Raw genomic sequence first — 23,219 nt, 5'->3', positions numbered from 1 at the left:
GAGGTCATTATTAAATTTGGGGCAACTTTTTAAAATGTAAATACCTTTTCAACATCACATTATTGAAACGGCTTCCTCTGATCTAAAACTAATGCACAGGGTGGAGGGGTGCCTACCTCTTCATCTCATCTTTGCAAGTGTCAATATGATACTTCAGTAGCTGAAATTCAGGGCCAGAAGATAACAATATAAAGGCATCTATATAATAAAACTGCGCAGACTGTATCGGTTTAGAAAACATGTCTCTGCCCTGTAATGCAAACCAGTAATTACTGTCAATACGATAAATGTTAACAAAAACACTATTGCTCTAAACATAAAATTATTTCTTCTTAAAACCCAACATCTACTTATTCTAAATGCGTACATATACTTTGTTAGACCCAATCTACAATTTTTGTTTCTGCCTACTACTTCTGAAAGGTATTATATGATTAAAATTTCACTGTAATGAATGCTTTGAATTCCAGCCATTTAACAACTTTAAAAGAATTGAAACTCAGCAGTAAACATACTAAGTAGCAAGGATTTTATTAAAGCTGAAATTTAAACTGTTTTAAAATGTAGTTCTGAGGTGTCTGCTCTCAAATTTAGACCTCACAACCAAACGTGTTATGACACAGAGCAAGCTGACGGCATCCACAGCTCTCAGCAAACTACTTCCTGAAGCTGCTGCCAAATGCTTCACCTTTAGAGAGGCCCTGGGTGTTCCTTAACTGACACTGCCTTTCTTGTCTTTCTCATCTTCAATCCCCTTTCTATAAAAGACCCATAGAAAATAAATGCCAACATCTTTGAAAATGCGACTGCTTTTTATGTTACGTTCTTTGCAAGTCACCTGCTCATAATTTCATGATTTGAAGGTGAGTTTCCTACCATTTCCTTCTCTTTCCCTGTCCTAGTCATAAGGTTATCATCTTCCTGTCTCCCCTTTCCTGTTCCGCTCCCAAATGATCTCATGTAAGTTCATCGAAACAAGTCACTCTTCTTCCTAAAATATACTTCCCCCACATAATAGCCCCTTGGCCATTTTGCTTCTGGTCTACGAAATCACATTGAATCAATATTTTAAATTCTTCAAATGTTTCAGTATTAATCATGTGGCATTCGCAGACCATCACAAACATAAGGATAGATTTAAGCATATGAATGTATGCGCGCACGTGACAAGTATGTAAGTGTGCGCGTGTGCATGCATCTATATGCGTGTGTGCCTACTGTGTGCATGTGGATATGTGGCAAGTATGTAAGTGTGCGCATGAGTATGCATCTACATGCGTGTGCCTATTGTGTGCATCTGAATATGTGGTAAGTATGTAAGTGCATGCATGTGTATGCATCTATATCATATGTGCTTATTGCACGTGTGTGAATATGTGGCAAACATGTAAGTGTGCACATGCATATGCATCTATATGCGTGTGCCTACTGCATGCATGTGAATATGTGGCAAGTAAGTGTGCATATGTGTATGCATCTATATGCATGTGCCTATTGAGTGCGTGTGAATATATACATGTAGACACACATTTAAAAAACTAATCAATAATGTTTATTGCATTGAAGCAATAACTTTTAATCAATAACTTTTCTAAAGCAAACTCTTGGCTTATGTCCCTTTCCTCATCTCCTGTTAAGGTAAAATGAGACTTTTGAGAAGCTCTCAGCTCCTTCGGAAATGACTGCCCATGGCAGAGGTGACCGTCCATTACCAGAAGCAGTGCCAGCTCTGCCCCACGAGCTGACCACACCCGCAGGGTCCCATCCTGGGCCGCAGAGAGCAGCCACCTCCGGTCCTGGCTCCAGCACACGGTGTTCACCGCCCCGTCGTGACCTAACAGGAATGACCAGAGAGGGTGACTATTTCTACTGTTAGTATCAGTTTTGACTGAGTGCTGCTTATCTGGTACTTTCATACAACACAACCGGAACAGCATTTGTCAAGTAATAAGGGGCGCGCCAGGAGGCTTCTCCTGGCCACAGTGAGGCCGCAGAGCCTGAGGCCAGGTACACCATCTCCCTTCAGTAGAGACTCAACGTGGCTTCTGAAGGCAGCTGCTCTAAAGACTCATGTTCCATTTTGTTCAACTTTTATTTTAGATTCAGGAGGTGCAGGTGTGGGTTTGTTAGGAGCGTGTATTGTGTGGTGCTGAGGTTTGGAGTGTGATTGAATGCCTCGGCCAGGCAGTGTAAAACCTCGCATTTCTTAAACTAAGAAGTTCAACATCATGTGTGCATCTGTGAGTGTATGTTATCAGAGAAGAACATGATAACAGTTAGTATTATAAACTACAGTATAGAAATCTGTGGACTCCATGATAATGCATCCGGATTTTAAAGAACTGCCATCAACACTAAAGAAAAAAGTGAAAAAAAAAATCCCTGAGCACACACATATAAGTCGATCATTTGTTCTGACAGATTTGAAAAGTTTTGTCTAAACTCACAATGGCTGCTTGGATGCTGATTTCTGAGAGCGCCGATGCTGGTCTTCAGGCGTCTGAATGTCGGCAGTGTGTGCTGCTCTGATATGAAACTAAGGTAGGCGACGAGGCAAACAGCCTTTATTTCATACACCTGTAAGAGCTTTTCTGTCCCCCTACCTCATCCTACTCCCCACCTCATCCTACCCCCCACCTCATCCTACTCCCCACCTCATCCTACACCCCACCTCATCCTACCCCCAGCCTAACCCTGGGGCCCAGGCCCTGAGCCCGTGCTGGTTTCTGGACCTGTCTTGCCTCATAACCCCTAGAACGGCTGTCAGGCCGGGAGGCGTCTTCAAACAGTCTCTCAGCTGCCACCACCTGACGGTTCTAACAAGCGGCGGACGCAGAGGAAAGGAGAAAGCGAAGACGACCAGGGATGTGCTTCTCCTCAGAGGTCGACCCTGGAGCGAAAGCCAGGCGTCACGGTGAGGAGGGCGAGAGGGGAGGAGGTGGGGAGGTGAGGACAAGGAGAGGCCACGCCCAGCCCTGCAGCCTCTGACCCCCCCGAGGACCCGGGCTGGGACGGCAAGGAGAAAACTGAGGGCAGCCTCACTCCTGCTTCCTGACAACAAATGACCCCAGACCTGCTCAGCGACCCCATTTCACCTCCATAGCTAAGCACTTTGTGATTAAAATCACAGGGGATGGGTAACCACAACTCCCGAGAAAATTCCTGCTGTAGCCGGGATCTTCCCACGGAGCAGAAGGCCCCTTCCTGCGGGCCTCAGCACGTGAATCACGCATCACAATTTGTAGACCGGACAAGGAACTGCTATCTCACTACATCACATCTGTCAGGGAACCAGCGTAAAAAGACGGGAACACCAGGAAAGATGTAATTTTAAAAACATAACTCAGTTCTGCAACAGGACGCCAGGAAACGCAGAGCAGAAATTTACAGCGCAGAAAAACGTGAAATAGCTTTGCTGCCCTCACGTGTAGAGTTCTGGCAGTTTTAGCAAAAGTACAGAGGCTGGTTAAGGAAAGCTCCAAACACTCCTCACTGCTGCTCAGCTAACAGCAGCCACAAGACTCAAAGGAAAGTCAAGTTCATGACTGCCATTAACAGATGCCACCCATGCTGCTCGTACTGAACACCAGTGGCGTCCACAGCTCCGCACCATCCGAGAATATCACAGGTTCAGACACCTGCTGCAGGGCCTGGTCCAGGCAGCCTGGGCCATAAGGGTGTCCTCCCAGTGAGAAGGGCCTGATGCTTCTGCCCAGTGACTGACCTCAGAAGTCACTCCATTACCAGCCGTGTGGCCCACTCTCTTCCAATATCAAGCTCAGAACAGCCTCCACTGCCTGACCCACAGGCTGCAAGAGGCCGCAGGAGGTCACACAGGAGGGAGGGTGAAGTTACCGCGACCCACGCTCTTCCTTCTTCGTGAGACAGAGAACGTGTTTTTCTCGTCCTTCCCACCTCCTCCTATGAGCACAGCGTCTGCTGGGGGCCCAGTGGTCCACTAAGCCACCAAGGCCAGCAGAGGCACCGGCAATACAGGGATTGCAAAGTGCCACCTTCTGCTCAGTCCTGACAAATCGGCCTGGTCCTTCATCTCAAGTGTCAGGGACGGACTTCCACTCCCAGGATGAAAACAACGGCAATTCCTTAGAACTTGCCAAAGGTGGGATCCCCCTTCTCTCCCACGCTCCAGCCCCAGACACATGCGTGAAGTGCTGTGGCCACAGGGTGCATCGAAGACGAATCACCGCAGGCAAGGCCCGTCCCCACGAAGCAACGTGCCCCTGGGGGACCACACGGGTGCCTCTTCCTCTCTCTCCCCACCACCTCCTCACTGTACGGAAGGCCTCCCTCCTCTTTTCAATTGACCAGTTTCCCCTGTGGTGTGTGTGATGAGATGAGGAGCTTCAGAAACACAGTGAAAAGGATTCTAAAACCCTGTCTAGGTCAGGATTTTGTTTGTTTGTTTGTTTGTTTGTTTGAGACAGAGTTTTGCTCTGTCACCCAGGCTATAGTGCAGTGGTGCCATCTCGGCTCACTGCAACCTCTGCGGTTCAAGCGATTTTCCTGGGTTCAAGCGATTCTCGTGCGTCAGCCCCCTGAGTAGCTGGGATTACAGGTGCCCTCCACCATGCCCAGCTAATTTTTGTATTTTTTAGCAGAGAAAGAGTTTTGCCATGTTGGCCAGGCTGGTCTCGAACTCCTGACCTCAAGTGATTCATCCACCTCAGCCTCCCAAAGTGCTGGGATTACAGGCGTGAGCCACCATGCATGGCCTATGTCAGAGCTTGAGACCTCTGGACCTAGACTTCCTTTGGATGCAGCCCCGTGTTGGGGAAGCAGTCAAGAGTGTGGGGACATAAGCAGCATGGAGGCCAGCGTGTGCAGTCTCCGCTCAGGGACATAAGCAGCATGGAGGCCAGCGTGTGCAGTCTCCGCTCAGGGACATAAGCAGCATGGAGGCCAGCGTGTGCAGTCTCCGCTCAGGGACATAAGCAGCATGGAGGCCAGCGTGTGCAGTCTCCGCTCAGGGACATAAGCAGCATGGAGGCCAGCGTGTGCAGTCTCCGCTCAGGGACACAAGCAGCATGGAGGCCAGCGTGTGCAGTCTCCGCTCAGGGACACAAGCAGCATGGAGGCCAGCGTGTGCAGTCTCCGCTCAGGGACATAAGCAGCATGGAGGCCAGCGTGTGCAGTCTCCGCTCAGGGACATAAGCAGCATGGAGGCCAGCGTGTGCAGTCTCCGCTCAGGGACATAAGCAGCATGGAGGCCAGCGTGTGCAGTCTCCGCTCAGGGACATAAGCAGCATGGAGGCCAGCGTGTGCAGTCTCCGCTCAGGGAAGAGCAGAAACCACTCGGCACAGCTCGAGCCAAACCAAAAGCTCAGGAACAGGAGAGACACAGATCTTCACTTCATACTTTGACAAAGATTTCGTTTTTATACAATTCCACTATCTGTAATGCAATTTTAGATTTAATCTTCCGAAATGCCTGACCCCAGAACTTCACAACGATCACCACTGGCTCCAGGGCGCGTACAGACCATGCAGCTCTCCTGCGCGGCGCGCTCAGAACCCGCCATCCCGTATCGCTGAGAATCTACTCTGTGCCAGGCACATGCTTGGCGGAAGGCCTGGGACTCAAGTACCTGTCTTTGGACTAGACACAATTTTTGATAGGAAAAATTCTATAATCTAAAGCAGAAACACATAACTCCTTTATTAAATTAAATACGGTTGCTCTCAGTGGTTTTCAGGATGGGATGTGCTACCTGACTATGTGCTCAGAGGCCCCTGAACTCTCCAGGAGGAAATTTGAATTTATACTTATTTGTCCCAGATCATAATGGAAATAAAGACACTCATTTTTCTGTGTTCTGAGCAGGTGCTGAGAGACCAGTCACATTTTCAACATTGAGTGATGTCACTATTAAACCTTACACACCCAAAGTGAAACGATGTGGCTTGTGCAGTTGAGATGGGTAAATGTGGCACTTTTCCCCCACACAGAAACAGAGCAAGTTTTTGTAAAGATGAATTTGAAAAACCACTGCATTTTCTTAGTTCAGTGAGAAGCCCTTTTTCCAACAATAAAATACACAGGGAAACATCCACGGTCAACAGAACAACCACTCCTATCAATCAACGAAACAGGCCGGCTCAGGGCTCCCGGGCGCATGGTGAAGATTCTGAGGCTGCTGGATAGATGCGGGGTGGGACCAGGAGCAAGGGGCTTGAAGGGCAAGGGTGGCATCCAGGCCAAGACCGGAGAACTGTGCTCTGCCCAGACCATGCAGGGGCGGCAGCTTTGCTCATGCAGGAGCCGAGTCCAGCTCTGCCTGCCCTTGGGGGCCTCCGAGACCTGGCCCCAGGCATTAGCAAGCAGAGGGCGTGAGGCCGGAGTCACTGGGGGCGCTCATCTGCTCCCAGACGTGGCCTTACCTGGGCCTGGCTCCTGCTGCCTCCGTCCCCATCTCAGCCCCACTCGGCCCCACCTCCGTGTTTCCTAACGACTGCCCTTGGGGTGGTCACACGACAGGCTGAGTATCCCATATTCACAATGCGTGGGATTACAGGTGTTTTGGATTTCCCATTTTTTCCGATTGTGGAATATTTGCATTAGGGCAGGTAAGCAACCCTAACCCAAAAATCCGAAATCTGAGATGCTTCAACGGGCATCTCCTCGGTGTTATGTCGGCACTCAGAGCGTTCTGGATTTCGGGGTATTTGGATTTCAGAATTTTGGATTAGGGATGCTAAACCTGTATAAAACAGAAGGACTAGTGAGATATTTTTTGTTGTTTCTGTGCTTTGGTTAAAATATCTACCAAGTGTAAGTTCTGAGGCAAGCAGTATTAGGACCCTAACGAAGAGCTATCAGGTTTTATGGAATTAGAATTAGGAATCAAATACATGTCCCAGTTATGAGTTGAAATGGTCATAATTTTAACACTGTTTCTCTCAGATCTACTTTTAAAGGAAAATAGTTTGCTTTGTTACGTTTATAAAAATCCCTATGTACAAACCCTACTAAATTTCAAAATGTATTTCCACTGTATGCCTTTTGATTACATTAATTAAATATATTTAAATTATTTAAGATTCAACTTCACTCACTCCCCTAAAACCCTACAGATGATTGGCTCTTGGCCTCCAGAGCACCAACCACTGAAGTGCTGCCACGCTGTTCTCATGAGTAATGTTTACCCTGTTTGGTTTAAGATCTCAGTGAATCCAGTTTAGACCCCAATTCAAGCTGTGGTTTTGTTCTGCTGATGTCCTGAATGAAACAAAAGTGTCCTTTAGCAACTGAAAACCAGGATCCAAGTGACACCCATCCTTAAGTTCATACCGACAGAAATAAAGACACGTTTTACCTGAAAACACAGCAGGTGTCCCAGTCAGGCTGGCACCAAAAACGAGTGATAGATGGTTGGACAACCCACAGGCCAGCCACTGCCCATCTCCTGTTAAAAGAATAAAAAAAAAAGACCTCTTAGAAAAGCCTAATACGTAGGAGTCACACTGTAGAAAACCCGAGTTCACAGGGTCACAATGTAGAAAACCCTAGTTCACAGGGTCACACTGTAGAAAAGCCTAGTTCACAGGGTCACAATGTAGAAAACCCTAGTTCATAGGGTCACACTGTAGAAAAGCCTAGTTCACAGGGTCACACTGTAGAAAAGCCTAGTTCACAGGGTCACACTGTAGAAAAGCCTAGTTCACAGGGTCACACTGCACAAAAGCCTAGTTCACAGGGTCACACTGTAGAAAAGCCTAGTTCACAGCGTCACACTGTAGAACACCCTAGTTCACAGGAGTCACAGGTAGAAAAGCCTAGTTCACAAGGTCACACTGTAGAAAACCCTAGTTCACAGGGTCACACTGTAGAAAAGGCGAGTTCACAGGGTCACACTGTAGAAAAGGCGAGTTCACAGGGTCACACTGTAGAAAAGCCTAGTTCACAGGGTCACACTGTAGAAAAGGCGAGTTCACAGGGTCACACTGTAGAAAAGCCTAGTTCACAGGAGTCACACTGTAGAAAACCCTAGTTCACAGGAGTCACACTGTAGAAAACCCTAGTTCACAGGGTCACACTGTAGAAAAGGCGAGTTCACAGGGTCACACTGTAGAAAAGCCTAGTTCACAGAGTCACACTGTAGAAAAGGCTAGTTCACAGGGTCACACTGTAGAAAACCCTAGTTCATAGGGTCACACTGTAGAAAAGCCTAGTTCACAGGGTCACACTGTAGAAAACCCTAGTTCACAGGGTCACACTGTAGAAAAGCCTAGTTCACAGGGTCACACTGTAGAAAAGCCTAGTTCACAGGGTCACACTGTAGAAAACCCTAGTTCATAGGGTCACACTGTAGAAAACCCTAGTTCACAGGGTCACACTGTAGAAAAGGCGAGTTCACAGGGTCACACTGTAGAAAACCCTGGTTCACAGGGTCACACTGTAGAAAAGCCTAGTTCACAGGGTCACACTGTAGAAAACCTAGTTTTTAGGGTCACACTGTAGAAAACCCTAGTTCATAGGGTCAGAATGTAGAAAAGCCTAGTTCACAGGGTCACAGTATAGAAAAGGCGAGTTCACAGGGTCACACTGTAGAAAACCCTAGTTCACAGGGTCACACTGTAGAAAACCCTAGTTCACAGGGTCACACTGTAGAAAACCCTAGTTCATAGGGTCACACTGTAGAAAAGCCTAGTTCACAGGGTCACAATGTAGAAAAGGCGAGTTCACAGGGTCACACTGTAGAAAAGGCGAGTTCACAGGGTCACACTGTAGAAAACCCTAGTACATAGGGTCACACTGTAGAAAACCCTAGTTCATAGGTTCACACTGTAGAAAAGCCTAGTTCACAGGGTCACACTGTAGAAAAGCCTAGTTCACAGGGTCACACTGTAGAAAAGGCTAGTTCACAGGGTCACACTGTAGAAAACCCTAGTTCATAGGGTCACACTGTAGAAAAGGCGAGTTCACAGGGTCACACTGTAGAAAAGGCGAGTTCACAGGGTCACACTGTAGAAAACCCTAGTTCATAGGGTCACACTATAGAAAAGCCTAGTTCATAGGGTCACACTGTAGAAAAGCCTAGTTCAGAGGGTCACACTGTAGAAAAGGCGAGTTCACAGGGTCACACTGTAGAAAAGGCTAGTTCACAGGAGTCACACTGTAGAAAACCCTAGTTCACAGGGTCACACTGTAGAAAACCCTAGTTCACAGGGTCACGCTGTAGAAAACCCTAGTTCACAGGGTCACACTGTAGAAAACCCTAGTTCATAGGGTCCACTGTAGAAAAGGCGAGTTCACAGGGTCACACTGTAGAAAAGCCTAGTTCACAGGAGTCACACTGTAGAAAACCCTAGTTCACAGGGTCACACTGTAGAAAAGCCTAGTTCATAGGGTCACACTGTAGAAAACCCTAGTTCACAGGGTCACACTGTAGAAAAGCCTAGTTCACAGGGTCACACTGTAGAAAAGCCTAGTTCACAGGGTCACACTGTAGAAAACCCTAGTTCACAGGAGTCACAGGTAGAAAAGCCTAGTTCACAGGGTCACACTGTAGAAAAGCCTAGTTCACAGGGTCATACTGCAGAAAACCCTAGTACACAGGGTCACACTATAGAAAAGGCTAGTTCACAGGGTCCCACTGTAGAAAAGCCTAGTTCACAGGGTCACACTGTAGAAAACCCTAGTTCATAGGGTCACACTGTAGAAAAGCCTAGTTCACACGGTCACACTATAGAAAAGCCTAGTTCACAGGGTCATACTGTAGAAGAGCCTAGTTCACAGGGTCACACTGAAGAAAACCGTAGTTCACAGGATCACACTGCAGAAAACCCTAGTTCACAGGGTCACACTGTAGAAAACCCTAGTTCACAGGGTCACACTGTACAAAAGGCGAGTTCACAGGGTCACACTGTAGAAAAGCCTAGTTCACAGGGTCACACTGTAGAAAAGGCGAGTTCACAGGGTCACACTGTAGAAAAGCCTAGTTCACAGGGTCACACTGTAGAAAACCCTAGTTCAAAGGGTCACACTGTAGAAAACCCTAGTTCACAGGGTCACACTGTAGAAAAGCCTAGTTCATAGGGTCAAACTGTAGAAAACCCTAGTTCACAGGGTCACACTGTAGAAAACCCTAGTTCACAGGGTCACACTGTAGAAAAGGCGAGTTCACAGGGTCACAGTGTAGAAAAGCCTAGTTCACAGGAGTCACACTGTAGAAAACCCTAGTTCACAGGGTCACACTGTAGAAAAGGCTAGTTCACAGGGTCACACTGTAGAAAAGCCTAGTTCACAGGGTCACACTGTAGAAAACCCTAGTTCACAGGGTCACACCGTAGAAAACCCTAGTTCAAAGGGTCAAACTGTAGAAAACCCTAGTTCACAGGGTCACACCGTAGAAAAGCCTAGTTCACAGGATCACACTGTAGAAAACCCTAGTTCACAGGGTCACACTGTAGAAAACCCTAGTTCACAGGGTCACACTGTAGAAAAGGCGAGTTCACAGGGTCACACTGTAGAAAAGCCTAGTTCACAGGAGTCACACTGTAGAAAACCCTAGTTCACAGGGTCACACTGTAGAAAAGCCTAGTTCATAGGGTCACACTGTAGAAAAGCCTAGTTCACAGGGTCACACTGTAGAAAAGCCTAGTTCACAGGGTCACACTGTAGAAAAGGCTAGTTCACAGGGTCACACTGTAGAAAACCCTAGTTCACAGGGTCACACTGTAGAGAACCCTAGTTCATAGGTCACACTGTAGAAAACCCTAGTTCACAGGGTCACACTGTAGAAAAGGCGAGTTCACAGGGTCACACTGTAGAAAACCCTAGTTCATAGGGTCACACTGTAGAAAAGCCTAGTTCACAGGGTCACACTGTAGAAAAGGCGAGTTCAAGGGTCACACTGTAGAAAAGCCTAGTTCACAGGAGTCACACTGTAGAAAAGCCTAGTTCACAGGAGTCACACTGTAGAAAACCCTAGTTCACAGGGTCACACTGTAGAAAACCCTAGTTCACAGGGTCACACTGTAGAAAACCCTAGTTCACAGGGTCACACTGTAGAAAAGCCTAGTTCACAGGGTCACACTGTAGAAAACCCTAGTTCATAGGGTCACACTGTAGAAAAGCCTAGTTCACAGGGTCACAATGTAGAAAAGGCGAGTTCACAGGGTCACACTGTAGAAAACCCTAGTTCAGAGGGTCACACTGTAGAACACCCTAGTTCATAGGTTCACACTGTAGAAAAGCCTAGTTCACAGGGTCACACTGTAGAAAAGGCGAGTACACAGGGTCACACTGTAGAAAAGGCTAGTTCACAGGGTCACACTGTAGAAAACCCTAGTTCATAGGGTCACACTGTAGAAAAGCCTAGTTCACAGGGTCACACTGTAGAAAAGGCGAGTTCACAGGGTCACACTGTAGAAAACCCTAGTTCACAGGGTCACACTGTAGAAAACCCTAGTTCACAGGGTCACACTGTAGAAAAGCCTAGTTCACAGGGTCACACTGTAGAAAAGCCTAGTTCACAGGGTCACACTGTAGAAAAGCCTAGTTCACAGGGTCACACTGTAGAAAACCCTAGTTCACAGGAGTCACACTGTAGAAAACCCTAGTTCACAGGGTCACACTGTAGAAAAGCCTAGTTCACAGGGTCACACTGTAGAAAAGCCTAGTTCATAGGGTCACACTGTAGAAAACCCTAGTGCATAGGGTCACACTGTAGAAAAGCCTAGTTCACAGGGTCACACTGTAGAAAAGGCGAGTTCACAGGGTCACACTGTAGAAAAGCCTAGTTCACAGGAGTCACACTGTAGAAAACCCTAGTTCACAGGGTCACACTGTAGAAAACCCTAGTTCACAGGGTCACACTGTAGAAAACCCTAGTTCATAGGGTCACACTGTAGAAAAGCCTAGTTCACAGGGTCACACTGTAGAAAACCCTTGTTCATAGCGTCACACTGTAGCAAAGCCTAGTTCACAGGGTCATACTGTAGAAAAGGCTAGTTCACAGGGTCACAGTGCACAAAAGCCTAGTTCACAGGAGTCACACTGTAGAAAAGCCTAATTCATAGGAGTCACACTGACCACAGGCAAGAGTAGAACTTCTAGTTGACCTGGTTCTAAAACACAAACACTAACATCGACATGGGGGTCTGCAGCGCCAGCCCCTGTGTTAATCCTTTCTCATATCCTCTACCCAACAACTTTGTAAGGTGCTGCCTTTGTTATCCTTGCCGTCCTTTCTTAACAGAAGAGGAACAGCAGGATGAGCAGCAGGATGAGAGAGTGTGGCTGCTGTACGAGGTTGTGAACAGGAAAAGCTGTACCCAAAAGGTCCCTTCACTCAGGACAGGACACCCCCTGAAACACGGCCCGGGGCCTGCCTCAAATCAGCAGAGTGTCCAGAGGCATACTCAGCTAAGCAGTTACATTGAAACATTTTCCGAAAACAGGGTAGAAATAAATGATAGAGCTGGGTGCAGTGGCTCACGCCTGTAATCCCAGCACTTTGGGGGGCTGAGGCAGGAAGATCACCTGAGGTCAGGAGTTTGAGACCAGCCTGGCCAACATGGCGAAACCCCGTCTCTACGAAAAATACAAAAATTAGCCGGGCATGGTGCTGCATGCCTGTAATCCCAGCTACTCGGGAGGCTGAGGCAGGAGAATCGCTTGAACCCAGGAGGTGGAGATTGCAGTGAGCCAAGATTGTGCCACTGCACTCCAGCCTGGGCAACAGAGTGGGACTCCGAGGGAGGGAAGGAGGGAGGAAGGGAGGGAGGGAGGGAGGGAGGAAGAAAGGAAGGAAGGAAGGAAGGGAAGGAAGGAAAGGAAGGAAGGAAGGAAGGAAAGGAAGAAAGAAAGGAAGGAAGAAAGGAAGGAAGGAAGGAAAGAAGGAAGGAAGGAAGGAAGGAAGGAAGGAAGGAAGAAAGGAAGGAAGGAATTATAGATGTCACTCACAATATTCAAACTTGAAGGCCGATAACACTGAAGGAATGTTCTAGTCTATCAAAGATCAAAAGGACATTTACTGATAATACTACCTATCTAATTTCCGAAAATGATTTTAAAACTTCTTTGGCTACAATTATATAATAAAATAAAGGGAATTCAGCAGAGTAGTAAATGGTAACCCTTATGCGACTCAACCCTCTGTACAGATGGCATGAGGGTGGGACAAGATACCAGCCCAGACAGGACTTTCTGTCCAGCCCCAGGCAAGGGCACAGCTCACCTGCAAGGAAACCTCACTTCTGAGAAGCGTTCAAGTGCTGGAACTACCTAGCAGAGGCCAAGGGCACTCTCACAAGCTGCTCCTCTCTTCTGTCAAACATTATTTAGAAAAAATTGCTGAGATCCAAGAGAAGCCTGATGAAGGCATTATCAGGACATACATGAGATACAGGGCGACTGTCACGGAAGCCGAGACACACTCAGCCCTGCAGGAAAAGGGCCCGGCTGAGGGTCTGGTAAGGAAGGAATCCAGTGCACAGCCTGCACAGTGTCATCCCCAGCCTGGCGTCTCCAGCCTACCCATGAGCAGAGACCGCATCTCCAGAGGGAAGCAGCGACTGTTCTGTTAGCATCTCGGCCTGCCAAAGCCCTCCCACCAGGCCCACCTTAACACTTCTGTAGGAGGGATCAGACACACAGAGAGCAAAATCCGGAGGAGCTGGACACAGAACAGCAAATTCGCTGCTAGTGAGTGAGTGCCAGTCTCTGTGCCAACGCAGGGGCAAGATGCCCAGTGATCACCCTCACTATAGTCGAGTGAAACGGAGTCTCAGTTTTTATCCAGACACAAACCATGCCATGCAACTTCAAGTAACCAACGTTTTAAAAAATATATTTACAATTATGATACAATAGAAAAACGTTTACAGTGGACAGAATAAAAGACTTACAAATGAAATGCTACCCAGCTCCCGCGGGACGTGGCGCACCTGAGTACTGGAGGCAGCACACGCGTGTGCAGGTGGGGGCGGCGGCAACCTGGGGGCCGGGCTTGGTGGGCACAGCGCACTCCACGGGGTACGGCTCCCTGAGGGAAGGCCAGAGGTAACAGCGATTGGGAGACATTCAAAGTGAGATCAGAAGTAAAACATAGCAGGAAATGAAGTGGGCTTCCCCCCATCGACATGTATAATTGTATTCCAGTAAACTTGAAAATTTATCTATATATGTCTATATTTGGACTCTTACATTCAAAATCATGAAATAACTCTTTTAAATAGACTTACATTCCATATTGCCAAAAAAGACATGTATTTTACATATAAAACAGCAAGGATTTCTTGCGTTTCACATAAACTGATGTGAGTACTGTGACGATTTGGGGGTGAGGGTTCTCACTAACAGAAAACGAATTTCGCTTTCCAGTCTCACGCCGCTGTGGGTGGCGACATCTACAGATGCCTTCTGGGTACATGTCAATGCCTTCCATAAACACGCCTGGGCCCTGCGTGGCATTTGGAGGCCTCGCCACCACTGCTGCCCAGCAGCTCTCAGCAGATGGCCCACGAGAGCCAAATGCAGAAGAGGCAGCGCGCTCTGTCTGGAAAGTGGGGCCCTCACAGAAAAAATTACCAACAGAATCAGAGCTGAATGGAACTCTGATGCCACACTTCATCTGCATAAGGCCTGGATGCATTTTGCTGCAAGCATATGTGTAATATCAAGCAGAGCGTGGCAGGAATAGCAGCAAGGCTGCAGAAAAACGCAGTGAACGCGCCCGTATCTCTCCTCAATGTAATCTTAAATCCAGGACTGGGAGGGACCCTAGACGTCCCCCAAGCTCTTCCCTGTCCAGTCACAAGGGGCCCAGGTGTCTGTAGGACATGCCCACAGTCAGAGCCGCAGCCAGTGTGAAGCCAGTCCCGTGGACAGGCGTTCTCCCCAGTGGCGCGGGCCACGGCCACTCAGAATGAGCACCTGGCACTACAACGGCCCCAGTGTTTTCACCCAATCCACGTGCATGACAGGGAGGAGCACTGGCTATGGCATTTTCTAAACCAGATTTTAACAAAAATTTAATATTTCAAAATTGTTAGGGTGGTAAGAACAGACCATGTCTGAAAAATTAACAGGAAAGAATTAAATTTGGCTAAAAAAATATATAAATAATATTCATATACATATCTGTGTACATATGTACGTAAACACATGTACACATATAAGGTCTTATACCTTTTTGGAAAAGAACCCGTTAAAGCATTGGAAAGGTCTAGGTTATTTCAAATGTACTTGGAATGTGCGCGACACCACACACCATACACAGCTGCTCCTGCGTCTTGAAGATCCTTTCCCCTCACTCTTGATGTTGGTCTTTGGTGAAAACATAGTCACACTGTGGAAAGAAAACTCTTATATCTCTCTCAAATATTAAGAGCTCTAAGGTTCTTAAGAGATTCATATTTTACAGTGAAAAAAATTATATACGTAGATACAGACGTCTGCATAAATGCTTTTGGGCCCCTCCCACCTGTCCTCCAGCCCTCAAGTCACCTCGTCCCCTCCTGTGTCTCTCACGCTGCCTCAGATATGTTGTCCTGCTACACATCGTCCTGTGACTCCTTTAAAATCCTATAATGGGATCCTGATGCTGGGCTTTTCCTTTAAGTCCAAAGCCTCAGACTGGCACTCAGGGCCACCAATGTCCATTAACCCCTCATTCCCTGGGGCTCCCACACAAAGCCTGACACTCACAACATGCCTTAATATGGCAGAACTGGGGAATCCATACAAAGCTGCAGATGCTACTGGAGCAGAATTTATCCATCCAATCATCATCCATCCATTCACTCATCCCTCCATCCCCTCCATCCATTCACCCACACATCCATCTCTCATCTCTCTCCATCCATCCCCCCTCCATCAATTGAGCCACTCATCCATATCTCATCTCTGCATCCCTCCATCCCTGCCATCCATCCACCCACTCATCCATCTCTCATCCCTCCATCCATCCACCCACACATCCATCCCTCATCTCTGCATCCCTCCATCCCCCGCCATCCATCCACCCATACATCCATCCCTCATCTCTCCATTCCTTCATCCCCTCCATTCAGCCACCCATGCAGCCATCCCTCATCTCTCCATCCCTCCATCCCCCACCATCCATGCACCCACACACCCATCTCTCATCCCTCCATCCCCCCTCCATCCATCCACCCACACATCAATTCCTCATCTCTCCATCCCTCCATCACCTCCATCTACTCATCCATCTCTCATCTCTGCATCCCTCCTTCCCCTCCATCCATCCACCCACTCATCCTCTCCATCCCCTCCATCCATCCCTCCACTTATCCATCTCTCATCTCTCCATCCCTCCATCTCCCACCATCCATGTACCTACTCATCCATCCCTCATCTCTCCATCCTTCCATCCCCTCCATCCACCCACCCACTCATCCATCCCTCATCTCTCCATCCTTCTATCACCTCATCTATCCACCCACTCATCCCTCATCTCTCCAACCTTCCATCCCCTCCATCCACCCACCCACTCATCCATCTCTCATCTCTGCATCCCTCCATCCCCTCCATCTGTCTACCCACTCATCCATCCGTCATCCTTCCGTCCCTTCATCTATCCACTCACTCATCCATCCCTCATCTCTCCATCTCTCCATTCCCCTACATCTACCCACTCATCCATCTCACCCCTCTATTCCTTCATCCCCTCCATCCATGTACCCATTCATCCATCGCTCATCTCCCCATCCCTCCATCCCCTCCATCCGTGCACCTACTCATCCATCTCTTATCCCTCCATCTTCATCATCCATCTACCCACTCATCCATCTTTCATCTCTGTACCCCTCCATCCCTCCATCCACCCACCCACTCATCCATCCCTCATCTCTCCATTCCTCCATCCCCTCCATCCATTTCTTATCCCTCCATCCATCCCCACTTATCCATCTCTCATCCCTCCATCCCCTCCATCCATCCACCCACTCATCCGTCTCTCTATCCCTCCATCCCCTCCATCCATCCCCCCCCATCCACCTCTCATCTCTCCATCCCAAATCCCCACCACCCATGCACATATGCATCCATCTCTCATCCCTCCATCCCCTTCTGTCCATCTCTCCATCCATCCATCCCTCCAGAAGTGCCTTATGAGGGTCCAGGGTGCTGAGTGCTGTCCCAGACACAGGGATTTAAAGAACAGCTAAGAAGACACAGTCACCATTGTTCAAGCCAAAGAGAACAAGCAGAGCGGGGAAGAGCTTGGAAGGTTGGAGGCTGTGTTTACACAGTGGCCTGGGATTTCTGCCTGGAGCACAGCAGTCCCAGGGGGCAGGGTGGGAGTCGGGGAGTGGCCAGGGGAACATGAAGCGGGGAGCTTGGTAGAGGTGAGCGCCAACCAGGGAGATGAGTGTGTGCACTGAGGACAGGGACTCCAGGTAACAGAGTCATTTTGGCCACTATGTTAAGAGACATAAAAGGTCAAGAGGTGAGGTAGGAGGCAGGGTATATGTCTGCATTTTCTTTAGAAAAGTCACATTTGCCTTTCAGGAGTGGGCTTGTGAAGGTTTAGGAAATCTCAAGGCCACCCTGTGGTTTCTTGGCTGCTTTGTATCTCCTTGCCTTGGAGCAGTCTTGCTAACTCAGGGCCTAAATGCACTCTGTTATCGTGCTCTGATGTTACAGCAAAGTTATGTTCTAAGAAGAACATTGTGTCTGGCCTTGATGGGCCGTGTTTATTTACAGCATCGTCCCGCTCTCCCAGCCCCAGAGCCCACCAGCTTCCTCTCATCTCCTGGGACCACCACGTTATCAGAAAAGGATGCAGAGGGCTGCTCTGAGGCCCAGCACACAGTTAGTGCCCAGGAAACATTTGCTGCTGCAGCTGCTGCTAACTGGCATGCTGAGGTCCAACCCACCACATTTTAACTTCTGTTTCTATTGCTGTGTCCTCTCTCCATGCTGTGAACCTCAGGGACATATGTGTGTCCCTACTGTGTTAAAGTCCTGCATCTGTGACGCAGGTGCATTTCTGTCTCTCACTGACATGAGTTTACTTACTGTGGTGCTGACGCATAACCAGATGATCTGACTTTACTGTGGAAAACCAGGCGCTGGTCCTTCGTGACGTTCTGTGCAGCTGTGGAAAGGCAATTTTAAAGAAGAAACAAACACTTAAAATTAGCATCTCAGGATGGACATGAGAAGAACAGAGTTTCTTCAAAACAGAATGAATTTCTGACCATAAATGTAAGAGGTGTCATATCTGAAGTCACACCAACCATCATCAGCAAAAGATTAAATCAAGGATAAGAAAACAGCCCAAGTTGGTTGTTTTTTTGTTGTTGCGTTTTGTTTTTGTTTTTTGTTTTTTGTTTTTTTTTGGAGATGGAGTCTTGCTTTATCGCTCAGGCTGGAGTGCAGTGGTGTGAGCTCGGCTCACCGAAACCTCCACCTCCCATGTTCAAGCGATTCTCCTGCCTCAGTCTCCCGAGTAGCTGGGATTAGAGGTGTCCGCCACCACACCCGGCTAATTTTTGCATTTGTAGTAGAGAGGGGGTTTCACCATGTTGGTAAGGACGGTCTTGATCTCCTGGCCTCATGATCCGCCTGCCTCGGCCTCCCAAAGTGCTGGGGCTACAGGCGTGAGCCACTGCGCGCGGCCTAGCCTATTTTACATTTTGCATAGCACTACCAGTTGACAAAAACTCTGACATCACGTGAACTTACCACAAATATTTACAAATCAAAAAAATGTTTTCAGACCAAATATAGTTTTGCCAGAACTATTTATTTTTGCATAAATTTAATAGTTGGTGTTCAATATGAATAGTCTGTACAATATTATAAAATAGCTTTAGAAAAATGGATATTTGCATGATACTGAAAAATTCTAAAAATAGTTATTTTTTAAAAAACAAAGAAATTCAGTTCTGTTTCTGGCACTATTTCATACAGGAAAACCTAATCACATTCCCATTAAGAATCAAGTGGCCCTAAGAGAATATTAACTTAATATTGTGGACGTCTCACTGTGCAAATCAGAGTCCAGGAGGTGACCAGGAATCTGTAAGCCAGGTCTCCTCCCTGGGCCTGGGCTCCACCGACCTCACAGGCTTGCAGAGCGAAGCCAGACCTGGAGGGGAAGAGGTTTCCAAGGGAAAGGAAGACACCACACACAGCTGGGACCCCAAAGGAACCCTCAGAGGGCAAGGGCACTAGAAAAGTAACTGCTCCCAGGAGAAGCCAGGAAACTGCACTGTCCAATCCACAGTCAGGAGAGGAGAAAAAACCTTCTCCAGAAAATAATCAAATATCACCGGAAGGAAAACCATTTCAGGATAAAATGATAAAGTTACGGGCACATTAGTAGTACACTTCATTATGAGAAAGTCTTAAAAGTCCTAGAATAAGGTTTATAAATACGTAACTGCATATTAGTTTTACAAATGCTCTAAGCATTAAAATATAATAGTTCCTCATCTACCACATATGTTCTGTTTATATTATCTCTGTTATAGTGTTGTAAGTAGAGGAAGGCAAATTTTGGGATTACAGCATTACTGTAAATGAAACATATCCATTAATTTTCCATGGGAATATTTTCTAAATTACACACAAAACATCAACATGTTAAAATTTCATCACTTTCTTGCTACAGAAAAGTTATCTCTGTATTAAAACTATTTATATAATTGTTCTTACTGAAGGTTTTGTTCTAAACTGTAAATGCTGTCGTTAGTTGCGAACCATAGTACATCACATATGCTTGTCTGAAACAAGATGACCCATGTTGACAAAAAGTCTAAAAATTCCACTTTTAAGGAGTGATCTAAATGAAGCGTAGGTAAGAAGAAAAGCTAAGGAAACAAACACGGTAAGTTTAAAGGTGAAATCACGAGACTCGTGTCTCCTTCACAACAGACTGTGTGCACAGATCTCACTTCCCAAACGCACAGCCGTCCAGGGCGGCAGACTTGACAAGCAGATCCCGTGTGACGGACCCTGTGTGATGGACCCATGTGACGGACCCCGTGTGACGGACCCCGTGTGATGGACACGCAGGAGGCACTGCTCGCCACTCAGTGTGGAGCCCACTCTCATAGGGGAGTTTCTTTCCATGGAAACAGTCAGAGCTTTGGGAAACCACCTGAACAGTCTAGTATGATTCCAACTATTAGCCATTTTAATTAATATTGGTTAGTCAAGTTTTTCCAAACATTTTTTACTAGAAATATACATATACGTATAAAATTCCTGTTATTAATTAAGCAAATGGTTCAAAAAGGTTTTTTTACATTGCACAACAATGAAAAGGTAAGGAATGCCACTGAACCATACACCTAAAAATGGTTAAAATGGTAAGTTTTATTTTATATATATCTTAAGTGAAAAAAAGTAAATGAACAGAAAGTCTTTTAAAAGACTACGAAAAACAGACTCTTTACCACATAAATAATGTATAAAACCATATTATTTACCTAATAAACACTTTCAATTCTTCATTAGCATCATTACTACATAGGCCTTTTTCAATTTTTTGAGGGTGCTGCTATTTAAAAGGTGAATGCTGACTTTCATTATCTGTATAACACACTGGTTAGGTATTCAGATGGCCTCTCCCACAGAGAAAAACCACAAATGCCAGAAGAAATATGTGCTTCATTTTGTTAAAAGGGGAAAGAAAATGGGGACAAGATATCGAAACTGAGGTGAGCTGTGGATGGCTTCAACTCCAGCCACACAGGCTGAGGATTTGTATGGCCTCAGGGAGGTGAGGGCAGAAAGGCCAAGCCCTCGGCCACTATGCGAGCTTCACCTTCTCCAACTGGCCCAGGAACCCTGTGCCGTGATGGTCTGTACTAGTCCCAGGTTGATGACCCTGCAGTCAGAGTGACCTTGACAAGTGGCTTGAAAGGCCGGAAGCTGTGGATTTGTGCAACCCAAACCCCTAGAAAGCAACGCAAATCTCCTTTGGGGGAACACACTGCACTTCATTCAGTTCCGAAAAACAAATACGAAAGCAAACAAAACAGAAAAAAACACACAGAAAACTAAAGGCCCATTTCTCTAGTGAAAATTGATGCCAAAATCCTCAACAAAATATTAGCAAACCGAATTCAACAACACAACAAGAAGACTACACATCCTGGGATTTATCCCTGACACACCAGGCTGGTTTTATACTCAAAATCAATCATACATCTAATTTAAAATTCTACACCAACCATTCAGGTACAGACACAGAGAAAGCTCCTCCCAGCTCATCTGTGGAGCTGGCACACCAAAACCAAACTCAGGAAGTTCCTGAGAAATCAATCACGTGAGAACATGAATCCAAAGGATCCTGTACAAAATAATAGCAAAGAGACAATAAATGCTAATTAGGTTTATGACAGCAAAACGTAGCTGATTAAACACACGCAATAACCACCTCATGTTTAACCAGGAAAACGCAAACAAAATCAAAAGACACCTCTGTATTGTCACTGGTTGCCAGACGACTCAGGAGGGTCTCCAAATGCTGGTGAGACACCACCCCCAGCCAGTTTCCAGGATCTTGGCACTTCAGAGCAAAAATTTAGATGGGAAAAGCAGCAGCTTTTGCTGCAAAGTGAAAGCACGTGCCTAAGTGAGAAGCCAGGTGAGCTCAAGAGAAGGAGGCGCACTCAGGAGGAGGCCCGCTCAGGAGAAGGAGGCGCACTCAGGAGGAGGCCCGCTCAGGAGAAGGAGGCAAGCTCAGGAGGAGGCCCGCTCAGGAGAAGGAGGCAAGCTCAGGAGGAGGCCCGCTCAGGAGAAGGAGGCAAGCTCAGGAGGAGGCCCGCTCAGGAGAAGGAGGCCCGCTCAGGAGAAGGAGGCGCACTCAGGAGGAGGCCCGCTCAGGAGAAGGAGGCGCACTCAGGAGGAGGCCCGCTCAGGAGAAGGAGGCGCACTCAGGAGGAGGCCCGCTCAGGAGAAGGAGGCGCACTCAGGAGGAGGCCCGCTCAGGAGAAGGAGGCGCACTCAGGAGGAGGCCCGCTCAGGAGAAGGAGGCAAGCTCAGGAGGAGGCCCGCTCAGGAGAAGGAGGCGCACTCAGGAGGAGGCCCGCTCAGGAGAAGGAGGCAAGCTCAGGAGGAGGCCCGCTCAGGAGAAGGAGGCAAGCTCAGGAGGAGGCCCGCTCAGGAGAAGGAGGCAAGCTCAGGAGGAGGCCCGCTCAGGAGAAGGAGGCGCACTCAGGAGGAGGCCCGCTCAGGAGAAGGAGGCAAGCTCAGGAGGAGGCCCGCTCAGGAGAAGGAGGCAAGCTCAGGAGGAGGCCCGCTCAGGAGAAGGAGGCGCACTCAGGAGGAGGCCCGCTCAGGAGAAGGAGGCGCACTCAGGAGGCACACTCAGAGGGAGGCGTGCAGAGGAGTTTGTGTTCCTCATTTTGCGGGTTTCTTTCATGAGAGGGCAGGATCATCATCAGGTATTCTGGGAAAGGAGGGGATTTTAAGTAAGCCCCCACCACAGCCTCGTTCTCCCTTACTCGCGTTTTCCCGGGAGAACAGAGGACACATCACGCTGGTGGGTTTGCCTTCTCTTCTCTCTCCCTCCCTTGCTTTGGGTTTTCTGCCATCCTGTGGTTACTTTGCCACATTCCTGTCTTCGCTGTTGCCTGGGTTTTCCGTCCTCCTGCGACCACCCAGTGCTATTCTTGTCTCACACTGGGTGAGCAGAAATTCCAGCGTCCAGTAACATGCAGCCATGGCAAGAACTCGGGGCAAGAGAGTAGCTGGAGTAGCCGCTGGCCAGCCACCTGGGAAGGCCTTCACCATCGTCTGCCATCGACCTGCCATGTGGGGAACCTTCACCCCGAGCCCAGCAGCTGCCCCCACAGACATCAGGGCAGCCCTCCCGGCTCCAGGGTACAGCAGGTGCAGCAGGGTACAGCAGGTGCAGCAGGTGCAGCAGGGTACAGCAGGTGCAGCAGGGTACGGCAGGTGCGGCAGGGTACGGCAGGTACGGCAGGGTACGGCAGGTGCGGCAGGGTACAGCAGGTACGGCAGGGTACAGCAGGTGCAGCAGGGTACGGCAGGTGCGGCAGGGTACGGCAGGTACGGCAGGGTACGGCAGGTGCGGCAGGGTACGGCAGGTACGGCAGGGTACGGCAGGTGCGGCAGGGTACGGCAGGTACGGCAGGGTACGGCAGGTGCGGCAGAGTACGGCAGGTGCGGCAGGGTACGGCAGGTGCGGCAGGGTACGGCAGGTGCGGCAGGGTGCGGCAGGTGCGGCAGGGTACGGCAGGTGCGGCAGGGT

The 23,219-nt window shown here is 48.1% G+C and overlaps 1 protein-coding gene across 12 annotated transcripts in view; it reads right to left on the bottom strand.

Moving 5' to 3' along the window:
* Positions 1-23,219, bottom strand: part of WDR27 (WD repeat domain 27) — a 309,044-nt gene that overhangs the window by 241,814 nt on the left and 44,011 nt on the right. For 10 of the 12 annotated variants that reach the window (XM_028846955.2, XM_078001101.1, XM_015137724.3 and 7 more), the window contains 6 exons: positions 18,008-18,086; positions 15,237-15,314; positions 13,912-14,009; positions 7,335-7,424; positions 1,713-1,834; positions 117-250 (listed from right to left, as the gene is read on the bottom strand). In XM_028846955.2, the coding sequence (XP_028702788.2) occupies positions 117-250; positions 1,713-1,834; positions 7,335-7,424; positions 13,912-14,009; positions 15,237-15,314; positions 18,008-18,086 (601 nt within the window). Of the gene's footprint in view, positions 1-116; positions 251-1,712; positions 1,835-7,334; positions 7,425-13,911; positions 14,010-15,211; positions 15,315-18,007; positions 18,087-23,219 lie in introns of all 12 variants that reach the window. The other 2 variants (XM_078001104.1, XM_078001100.1) reach the window with 1 other exon arrangement.

The sequence above is a fragment of the Macaca mulatta genome, chromosome 4, assembly GCF_049350105.2.
Source record: "Macaca mulatta isolate MMU2019108-1 chromosome 4, T2T-MMU8v2.0, whole genome shotgun sequence".
NCBI lineage: Eukaryota > Metazoa > Chordata > Mammalia > Primates > Cercopithecidae > Macaca > Macaca mulatta.
This window is presented reverse-complemented; position numbering and strand designations above follow the sequence as displayed.